This window comes from Microtus ochrogaster, linkage group LG5, assembly GCF_000317375.1.
Source record: "Microtus ochrogaster isolate Prairie Vole_2 linkage group LG5, MicOch1.0, whole genome shotgun sequence".
In the NCBI taxonomy this organism is placed as follows: Eukaryota; Metazoa; Chordata; class Mammalia; order Rodentia; family Cricetidae; genus Microtus; species Microtus ochrogaster.
In genome coordinates this window covers 55,706,727-55,717,771 of record NC_022031.1, presented here as the reverse complement: position 1 = coordinate 55,717,771, position 11,045 = coordinate 55,706,727, and the positions used below count along the sequence as shown (strand labels likewise).

General features: G+C 47.4%; 1 protein-coding gene across 2 annotated transcripts in view; it reads right to left on the bottom strand.

The window, feature by feature from the left end:
• Lyn (LYN proto-oncogene, Src family tyrosine kinase) overlaps nucleotides 1-11,045 on the bottom strand; it is a 108,982-nt gene that overhangs the window by 23,705 nt on the left and 74,232 nt on the right. For both annotated transcript variants that reach the window (XM_026786829.1, XM_013351939.2), the window contains exons 9-10: nucleotides 10,257-10,439; nucleotides 8,564-8,640 (exon numbers count right to left, since the gene is read on the bottom strand). In XM_026786829.1, the coding sequence (XP_026642630.1) occupies nucleotides 8,564-8,640; nucleotides 10,257-10,439 (260 nt within the window). The remainder of the gene's footprint in view (nucleotides 1-8,563; nucleotides 8,641-10,256; nucleotides 10,440-11,045) is intronic.

Here is an 11,045-nt window from a genome sequence, read left to right as displayed (position 1 = left end):
TCACGGAGGGACAATGGTGAGCAGCAATGGTGGGGGTCACGGAGGGACAATGGTGAGCAGCAATTGTCTGGGGTCATGAATGGCAAGGGTGAGCAGTGATGGTGGGAAGTCATGGAGGGGCAACGGTAAGCTACGATGGTGGGGGTCATGGAGGGACAACGGTGAGGTGAGCAGCGATGGTGGGGTTCTCGGAGGGGCAGCGGTGAGCTACGATGGTTAGTGCTTTGTTTTGGCTGAGCAAGAAGGAAGCTTCTGGAAGTGCTTTAGGTTTTGCAACAACGTGAGTGGACTTAAGGCACATTTGTGCGTGCGTGTTGTGTATGGGGGCAGGCATGAACATATGCAGAGGGCAGAGGGCACAAGCTCAGGTGTCAATCATTGCCTTCCACTTTCCTAGAGACCTGGTCTTCCTGATTTCTGCATGACTGCTAAAGGTCCAAGGACTTTTCGATTCCACCCCAGTTTTATCTGGGCTTAGGGGATGCGAACTCAAGTCTTTTCACTTACGTGGCAAGTGCTTTACAAACCACGCCATCTTGGAGCTCCTATTCTACCACCATCTTTAAAATCCAAGAATAAAAGAGGAGAGAGAGAAGTAAGAAGAGAGAAAGTGGAGGAGAGGGGGAAGAAAGGAGAAACCTGGAGTTGGCCTGCCTGCTCAGTGAAACTTGGGAAGAAGGAAGTTGAGGAGACAGGAGAAAAAAAGAGCTGGGAGCCAGCAATTCATGGGCTCAAGCCAGTTTTTAGGTCAACTTAACACAGGCCAGAGTCATTTACAAAGAGATAACCTGGGGCTGGAGAGATGACTCAGTGGTTAAGAGCATTGCCTGCTCTTCCAAAGGTCCTGAGTTCAATTCCCAGCAACCACATGGTGGCTCACAACCATCTGTAATGAGGTCTGGCGCCCTCTTCTGGCCTGCAAGCATACATGCAAACAGAATATTGTAGACATAATAAATAAATATTTTAAAAAAAAACAACAAAAAACAAAGAGATAACCTGAACTTAAAAAGTGTCCTCATCAGATTAGCCTGTGGGCAAGCCTGTGGAACAATTTTGAAATTAGTGATTAATGGGGGAGGGCCCAGCCCACTGTGGGTGGTGCCATCCCTGGGCTGGCTGTCCTGGGCTCTTTAAGAAAGGAGGCTGAGCAAGCCATGGGGAGCAAGCCAGTAAGCAGCACCCCACCATGGCCTCTGTATCAGCTCCTGTCTCCAGGCAAAACAAAACAGCAACAATCAATTATAATCTTAGTGAGAGGAGAGCGGTTCACTACTGGTTATGTACGGTGTGGAGAATATGCATGGATATTACAGCGACTGCAAACTCTATCAATCCCTAAATGGCAAAATATTAGCTAAAAGAGCAAAACTGCTAAGTCCTGCTGTCCCGGTGAGAGCTTTGATTTAGCATGCTGGCTCATGCTCTAATATGGGTTTACCTAGCGTCATCTTCAAGCAGTTCATGGCTCCTTCTCTTGGACTCTGCTTGAGACTTCCAGGTTCCTTAAAGCCTACTTCTATCCTGCTCGATTGCCTTTCTCCTTTCACCTCAAGCTCCCCTCGCAAGCCTCTTGCTTTCTTTCCTAGGCACTAACTTCCTGCTGCCAAAGCTCACTTTCACAGTCTACCGCTTTTCCAAAGCCAAGGGGTAATTCTCGGTCCCCACAGCCAGCCCTCCTGACCCTGGGGCTCCAGCCTCCCCCAGACAGCCTGCCTGTGCCCCCTGGGCTCCAGCCTCCCCACAGCTAGCCCTCCTGACTGTTTGGCCTTTCCATCCATAGTGCTCTAAAAGCAACATAAGGTGCTTAATCAGAAAGCTCTGGGAACCCTCCTGGTGCTGAAATCATCCTCATCCGTTACTCATCTGCCTCCCTTAGCCATTTTCTCCTGGGAGACAGGAATGTGCCTTGCTCATCCTATCCCCAGGAAGGTGCCAGGCGGTGCTCCCTGCACGCCGTGCTCCCTGCATGTTGTGCTCCCTGCATGCTGTGGGTGAAAGAGAGAAGAGATGGAGCCATCTGGAGAAGGTAAAGAGAACACAGGTAGAACCTAAAAAAGGCTTTCCCAGGGTGGACAATGCAGCTTCTTTCAAAGTGTAGTGAGTGTAACATCTGGTAATGACCCTAGTCCACCCCATTTAAGTCTAGCCTGGCAGGACACCATGACAAATTCCCAAAGGGGAAGCTGGTGTGTGACTTACAGTAACACAAGCTAGAAACTGTCACCCCCGGACAGAACGGTATCAGGGCTGGAGGCTGATCTGACTCACAGGTTCTCACTGGTGCTGGGAAGCTTTCTAGGCAGGGTATCCGTGAGAGCACACACCTTAACGACAGCAGACAGCAGCTGGATGCAGGAAAGTTGGAGGCCAGCTAAGGCTGAAGAGGGAGGCTCCTCCAGCCGGACTCCTCTGCCTTGTCTGCAGCCTGAAACCACACTCCCTCTGCCTAACATGTTACTCCCCACTCCCCCCCCCCAAAAAAAACCCCGAAGTTCCTGTTTCATGCTATTTTTAACTGGCAGTTAAGTGTTTTTCTATTTGTTTTCCTGGAAGAAGACTGCATATTATCTAGTTTTGCAATTCCGACACTGGCCACAGTTTCAGTTGTCCATTTCGTAAGTTTTCATGACTCCCAGGGCTGCCCCAGGCTTAAAACGAGTTTTGAATGAAACTCATTATTCAAAACGGATAAAGAGAAATGGGGTTAAACGATAGTCAAATGTATGGGATGAATTCTAGTGTTCTAAAGTCCAGGAGGGTGGCAACAGTTACCAGTAACTTACTGTGCCTCTCGACACACACTGAATGTTCCCAGAGATGACCGAGCCCGGAGCCCGTAAGGGTGCCAGCCTTGATGATTTGAGTTTGCTGGCGGGCCCCCACTGATGGAAGGAGGGAAGGGACTCCTGCAGATGGTCCTCTGATCTGCACACCGATGCATGTGCACAAACATGTACACAGGATCAAAATGTATCCATTTTGTAAAGTCACATTGAACTGGGGACAGCAGCAGCACATGCCCTATAATGCCAGGACTTTCAAGGCAGAGGCAGAAGGACGGTGAGTTGGAGGTCAACGGGGCTACCTAGCAAGACTCTGTCTCAATCATAACAGGCAAAAATAATCACACTGCACATTATAAATATGTATGACTATTTTTATCAATTAAACTGTTTTAAATTTTGAATAGAGAACATTGCCGTGTCTGAATATGGTTACTAAAATAATGCCATATATTTATGTCCCTTTGTTTAGAACATCAAAATCATTCATTATAACAGAGGCACAATTCATGCAGTCTCAGCACAAAAGGCTTTTCTGCGTCATGGAATGTTAAGGCTGAGGCCGTGGGACACCTAACTTGGGCGTGTCGCCTTGCAGGGAGTGACAGTTTTCAGAGAAGCATGTTTCCCGGCTCTTAGGCCAATGTATTCTGGATCACTATTGCTACGTATAGTGCTGTTTAAAAAATGTAGCAGTGTTTCCTCTGTTTCACAGGATGATGCAAGCACCAGTTGTGTAGGCCACTGTGCATGGGGAAGTCATGGTTTCCAGGCAACCACTCCCTAATGATGCACACCGAGCATCTTGTCCTGATCTACCTGGCTCCTTTATCTACAGCAACATCTCAGATCACAATATTCTTTTCAATTCCCACTTCATTGCTGGTCTTTCCCACTCTTGTGCTATCAAGAGGACCCCGAAAGTGCAAAGGTCGCAATAGAGAGGCACCCGTGAGTATCCCCAGGAAAGGTTGCAATAGAGAGGCACTCGTGAGAATTCCCAGGAAAGGTCGCAATAGAGAGGCACCCGTGAGCATCCCCAGGAAAGGTCGCAAAAGAGAGGCACCTGTGAGTATCCCCAGGAAAGGTCGCAAAAGAGAGGCACCCATGAGCATCCCCAGGAAAGGTTGCAATAGAGAGGCACCCATGAGCATCCCCAGAAAAGGTCGCAATAGAGAGGCACCCGTGAGGATTCCCAGGAAAGGTTGCAATAGAGAGGCACCCGTGAGAATTCCCAGGAAAGGTCGCAATAGAGAGGCACCCGTGAGGATTCCCAGGAAAGTGAACGTGGCTTTCTAGAAGATGCAGAAGCCAAGTTGTTGGAGGCTTCTACTTGCCACCGAGCTGGATCCTATGTGCCAGTGCCTCTTGCTCTGTTGAAATAAACTGAGGAGGGTGGCAATCAGGCTCCAGACACTAGTACTGAATTGCTGGCTGCTGCGTACCTTGGTACAACGCGTGCCTTGCATGCACTGGTCTGGGGTTCAATCCCCAGTGCCGGATATTTTTAGATGTGAAATAATGCTTTGAACATAAAGTAGTTAGTTCCTTTATTACAGGTTCTTAACCTTCCTAATGCTGTGACCTTCGACAATTCATCGCATTGTGGTGATTCCAACCACAAATATTTTCTTGCTACTTCCTAACTGTGACTTTGCTACTGTTAGGAAGAGTTATATAAACACCTTTGTTTTCTAATGATCTTAGGCGACCCCCGTGAAAGGGCCACTCACCCCAAAGGGCCCACAGGTTGAGAACCACTGCTCTCTTAGGCTACTATGGAAGCCACGGTGGTGGTGAAGGGAAAAGGCTGGCTAGCAGTCACAAGCTGGGAAAGGAAAGGGCTGCTTCTCTTCGGTTTCTCCCGCAGACAGCAAAGAGATAACATGATATCATACTGCATCTGTCATACTGTCAATTATTTAGATGCTTCCTGAGGACATTTCCATCCTGGCCCTTTTGGCTTATTTATCACAAAAGGACTGGTCAGTCTCCTAGGTATTGAAAGAGGCTGATAAATACTTAGATGTAGTCCTTTCTTCAGTTTAATAATTTCAACTTAAGTTGTAACTTCCAATTTAATACCAATGGAGGAATACATCTTGAGGGTAATTGCTACACGATGCAAACATTTAGTCAGGGGTGGTGGTGCATATATGTAATCTTAGCATGAGGGAGGCAGAGGCAAGAGGATCAGGAGTTCAGGTCCAGACTCAGAAGAAAGAAAGATGTATGCTGTCCATAAAGACGAATGGAAAGATGAAAGGAGTTAAAGAAATCCTTAACTCATCAGCAAGGCAAAGATCTGCCAAGGATGTAAAATGTCCATTGTGGTAGGCTGGGCACAAAGTTGTGACAGGATGAACACTGGTCACCAAATGACAATGCAATACAGATGAAAAAGCCAACTGTCTGTAGTCAGAAGACAGACCAGGACTCAGTCCAAGCAATTCTACCTGAAAGTTCATATTTTCTCACGCATTTGTGAAACATATAAATAGCAATATAAACCATCAAAGTTGTTGGGCTCTCATTGGGTAAGGGATGTGCTTCATCAACTAGAAGATGCTAAAACAAACATTAATTGCTGCCATGATCACATGATCATGACGAACTGGCTTTTGCAGCTTTGCTCTGAGATAATTTATTATTTCATTTCAGGTAAAGTTGGCCCCTCAGAGATGTTGCTGCCAAGTAACAATAAATGCTTTATTTCCCTGGGCTGGAAAGATAACGTGATTTATCCAATCACTGTATGGTCCTTCTGAATTCTGCACTTAGTTTTTTTCCCAGTTTTCAGAGCCTGTGGTTCCACCTCTGATTCTGCCCCAGGATGTTGCTGACTAGTTTCAAACTCTTCTCCCGCCAAGCATGCTTCTTCTACAGCCTGGGTGTAATCAGAATACCTGATGAAAAGGCATTCTGCTTAGAAATGCCACTCTCCTCTGATCAAAGCAGAGCACAGAACTGCTCCAGTAAGTACGAGGAGAGAAGCTGTGAGGCACTGATCTCTTGTCAGAGTTTCTTCATCTCCACCCAGTGAGCAGTACATGGGCTGAGGGGATGGCTGAGGAGCACGGGTTACATCTGGGTCCCATGAGACTTTTCAGAGCTTTCCGGAGATAGAAAGTGATGAAATCAGCTCTCACATGAACTGGGAGGTGGCCATGTGCACCAGGGGTTTCCTGTCTCAACTGGACACCCAGGGAAGGAGGGGAGAAGGTAGAGAGGAAGTAGGTTGTGGGGAAGTCCCGACTCTGCCCCTTACACTTTTCCTTGCTCTTCTGAGGCTATGATTGCTAGCAGACCCATCTCCAGTCCCAATAGCCAACCAATCTCTACTGTTGACTGTCATGGTATCCATGGCAACCAGTCATGTTCTCCATTCATGACCATATATGACAATGATAATGGGACAGTAGCCATCAACGTAGTGTACATCCCACTAACTCATCAGGTTAGAGCTCAAATACTAAGTGGACTCATCTAATTTTTACCCCAAGAAATAAGCTGAGGAAAAGATAGGGGGTGTGGGGGTGGATTATCTGAGGATCTGCCCACCAGCTGTTAGCTAGGATCGGTTTTATTAAATAGTCAGTGTCTCATGTGATTCACCACAGAGAACGGACCAAGTTAGTGGCAGGTGAGAAACGACTTTCCAGGAAAGAGGAGGCAGCACCGTGGGCAATGCCACCACACATAGAACCAAGAGCATCGCAGGGGTAGCGGGAGGAGTGCAGAGGTCAGTGTGTGAGGGGTGTGACTTCAGACTGTTGTCAGGGGTGAGCCCACCACCTCCGCTACAGCCGGGAAAGTCACGTGCAAATCGACTGAATAATAAAGGCAGGAGGGACGACAGATGCTCTCACAGCTGCAGCCCGAGGGTTGGGTGAGATGTGTCTCGAACAAATATGAACTCAAAAGGAGCTAGGGCTCAGTTACAACGTAAACACATTTGTCTGGGGGTGTAGCTGAGTGACAGATACAAGCATCGTATGTACAGGGCCCAGGGTTCAATCTATGAAGGAATGAAGGGAGAGAGGGAAAGAAGGAGGGAGGGAAGATGAAAGGAAGGATGGAAGGGAGAAAGGAAGGATGGCAGGGAAGAAGGGAGGGAGGATGGAAAGATGGAAGGAAGGAAGGAAGGAAGGAAGGAAGGAAGGAAGGAAGGAAGGAAGGAAGGAAGGAAGGAAGGGGGAAAAGGAGGATGGAAGGGAGAAGGGCGGATGAAAGGGAGGAGGGGAGGAATCTGTGCTAAGCCTGCATTCTTAAGATATCCCTGGCTGCGGCTGACGTGACAGTCTCATTGACAACAGCTTTCACATTTGCCCTGAAGATCCAGCAGTTTGATCATTCACCAGAAGGATTCTCTGGGACACAGAGATAAGAGCTCATCCAACACAAGCTGGATAGAACAGTGGTGGCATCTTGATTGCTTCCAGCCTTTCCAGTCACCAAGGGGACTCAGGCTAGTTCCAGTGAAGTCGCCTAAACCTGCCTGGTACCTAGCTGCACAGCCACAGTGAGAGCAGGTTCTGTGGACATCATGTCTGCAAGCTCAAAGTCTTATTTATAAGGCAGAAAAAAGTTACCCTCTGTGGTAGCCTCAGGCGCCCAGACTTGACCTCAGAAATTTCCACTACAGCAAGATAATGTTTTACCAAACAAGATGTACAAAATCAAACAAGGATGCCTATGCAAAAAGGGAAAGACAGCCTTTGGATCCGGCATATACCTGCCATGTGTAGTGTCTGACCCAAAGAGCTATGAGCGCAGACTGAGCCTCAGGCGGGTTGAAGAGCAAGCCTGTGTAGCCCTCGGGCCATGTGTGCCATCTTTCCGTAGCCCTGCCCCATGTGAGCTCCTCTAATCTCTGGCCTAGTTGGAAAGCCCACATGCACTAGAGCAGAGGCCTCTTTATCTGTGTTTCGTGTGATACACACTTATCAGACTTCTGCTTTCTCTGCTTCCTGTTCTGCTAGCTTTGTGGGGTCCACAGCTGCACCCAGCCACGCTGCTTTTACTGCAGGGTGGTAGGCTTCATACTATGATCGTGAGTGCATGGAGCCTTGCAGGGGCACCCCGGAGCCAGGGCCAGGATGGGGGTGTAAGGACGGCTAAAAAGGCAGGGCTCCTGGCTCCTTTCCCTCACCGCTTTTCCACCATGGCTGTCACTGTTCTATCAGAGGCTGATGGTGCAGATCACATTCCCATTTCCTCCTTAGGCGATGAGCCCAGGTCCTCTCGGACCGTCACTAGAGCAACAGGGACTGTCCTTCTTAAGGTGTTCTCAGCTCCTTCCTACAGCTCTTAAGCATCTGTCATTGGACCATCTCCCCACTCCATACTGTGGACCACACCACATGTAGCCTTTCCAGCCTGAGTCTCCAATGGCCAATACTGAAGAGCAAAGTAAGCAAAGTGCCAGACACGACTAACTGATCCAAGGAAGGCAAAACAAGGAAAGTGCCAGACATGACTAACCAATCCAAGGAACTGCACCAGGCATGTTGCTTGGTTTTGGGGTAATTCGCTTTGCTTATAAACACACTTCAGGAAGTTTGTAACTCCAAAATAAATAGTCAACTCTTAGGTTAGTATTCAAAACATTACAAACGAATTTATCTCAGACTCGTAGTGAGATAACAGGGAGTGAGATCAGGACGAGTAGGCAGGCACCCCAGTGTCTTCCCCAAGAACACCGACTGGACACACACACACACACACACACACACACACACACACACACACACACACTGGGCTTGCTAATACTTTACCTGTGCTGAAAAGTCAATGAGCTTTGGGAGCAGCACCTTGCCACCTTCGTCACTCTTGAGGAAATCCAGCAAGCTGCCTGCAGACAGAGGAATGACAGACAGGTCAATGCAACTCAAACACATGAGTAGAGAAATACCATCCAAGGGCTTGTGGGATCTCGGGCAGAGTGTTTGCCCAGAGTGTTTAAGGCTCTGGGTAGAGTTCTTGCCAGTGCATCAACATCACTGCCTGATCAGCTTGTCCGGGACAGAAAGACAAGAAGTATGTCCTGTCCTCATGGATGGCCTGTCCCTTGCAGGCATCAGGCTATGCTTTCTCTGTTCTGTTCCAACATAGGAAGGAGAGCCTGAGGCTCTGGGAGAGCTGATGTGTGAGGGACACATTAGCTTCCTAAGTCCAGTGCTGGCAGCAGCCTCTCCTACTTCCTTGGGTTTCATATCTGTGAGACCTCCTTTCCCTGAGAACTCCCAGCACCAGGCTCACGGGTAGCCTTGGTGTACTCCCTTAATGCCAGGCCTTTGCAAAGTGGGCACTGTAGCTCTGTAGGAGTTCTTGTGAGGGGGTGTAAGCAAGAGGATATAAAGCAGATAGTGTGGGGCTTGGCAGATAGGAAACACTGCCCCACATCACCCACGACACGGAATCCCAGACTGACACTCAGTTCTTCGACACAGAAAGCACTGGAACAGTGGTAGAAGCTGAGTGCCCAGTAAGTGTTAGCTACTGTTACACTCCACACCTGTATTTACAGTTCAAATAGCATTAGTTAATTCAGTAGTATTTCTGACCTCATGAAGCACCTAGCCTTGAATATGGTTTCTGAGTTACAGCAACCAAAGCCATATAGTTTTATTTATATTTTTAACAATACCCATGAGGCTGGGACACAAAAGCAAAGCACAAAACTGAACATGTCCTCTTCTGAGGAATGCTTTTGAGTAAATGCTATTCTGAAGAGCAATCATTAACAGATAGGAAGTTTTAGAAAATGTAGTAGGCATACTTCTAACCTATTGGCTAATAGGACGTCCTGTCTATTAGCTCAATGCTAAGTAAGAGTACTTGTCAACCGCGAGTGAGGACCTAGGTGTGATCGCCAGCACTGAAAGCAATCACTCACATACCAGCTCTGACAGCAAACTCTACTCTCTCCCATGACACATGAGCAAGTGTTGATTTAGGATTGTTGCTCATGTTGATCTGTTTCCTTCATTCATTCTTCCAAAGATTTAAGGAAAAGAGGGGAGGAGTTTATTTCTATCAGAATGAAGGTAAACAAAAGACGGATGAGTGAAAGCCATCCTGAAGAGGGTTAACAGAGAAAGAGAGCCTAGAACCTCTTTAGGGCTTCCACAGCATGGGGAGTTAAAAACATTAACTAAATCCGTGCTCTATCCAAGCTCTCCATGTGAGCCACAACTACAGACCCTGTGGATGCTTAACCATAACATTTTTAAATAACACGCAGAAATTTAAATAATGCTAAGTAGAAAAGAGAAGCAGTTTTAGAATTATTAAGTAAATAAGAAACATACTGTCCTCTGCCAATGCTTATGAAAATGACCTTTCTATTACTTTCTGACTTTCAGTATTAAGTACACTTCACATTAAGACGGAATGTTCTCTGGACGCTTGAACACTTAGCTTTGGGGCCTGCCTCCTATAGGGGTATGGACTCCGAAGGCTACTCACCCTTGGCCATGAACTCGGTGATGATATAGATGGGCTCCTCCTTGGTGACCACGGCGTAGAGCCGCACCAGCTTGTCGTGCTGTAAGGTCTTCATGAGGTTGGCCTCTTCCAGGAAGGCCTGCACAGACATGGTTCCCGGCTTGAGGGTCTTTACGGCCACTTTTGTGCTGTTGTTGTAGTAACCTGGGCAGGCAGAAGAAAGCAGAGCACGTCAAAAGGCGAGTTCAAACCCTGCCCTTCCTTAATGCAGAGTGAGGAAGCTTAGGTACAGACTGAGCAGGCGTAAGGAAGAACACACTGAGGTGTCAACATGAAGGGACGATGGCTGGAGTGTATGTGGGCGTTCTTTGTACTCTGTCCACAGAAGTCTAAAATTACCACAAAATCAAAAGAGTTTTTATGAAACATTAGTTGTGAGAATTCTATATGCATCTTACCACAAGGACTAGTATTTTCTTCCAGTTAATAAAATTTTATTCAAGGCAAAATAAACAAGAAAATCAAAACTTTATGATATGAATAAGAACAAGAGAGAGTGCAAGGGGCAGTGTAAAAGAAACTATATCAACACATGTACGTTAAATGTGTACAGACCATTTCGTACGGTGAGTACATAGTAATTCCTCTGGTTCAATAAATAATGCCGCCAGGCGATGGTGGTGCACGCCTTTAATCCCAGCACTCGGGAGGCAAAGGCAGGTGGATCTCTGTGAGTTCGAGACCAGCCTGGTCTACAGAGCTAGTTCCAGGACAGGCTCCAAAGCCACAGAGAAACCCTGTCTCGAAAAA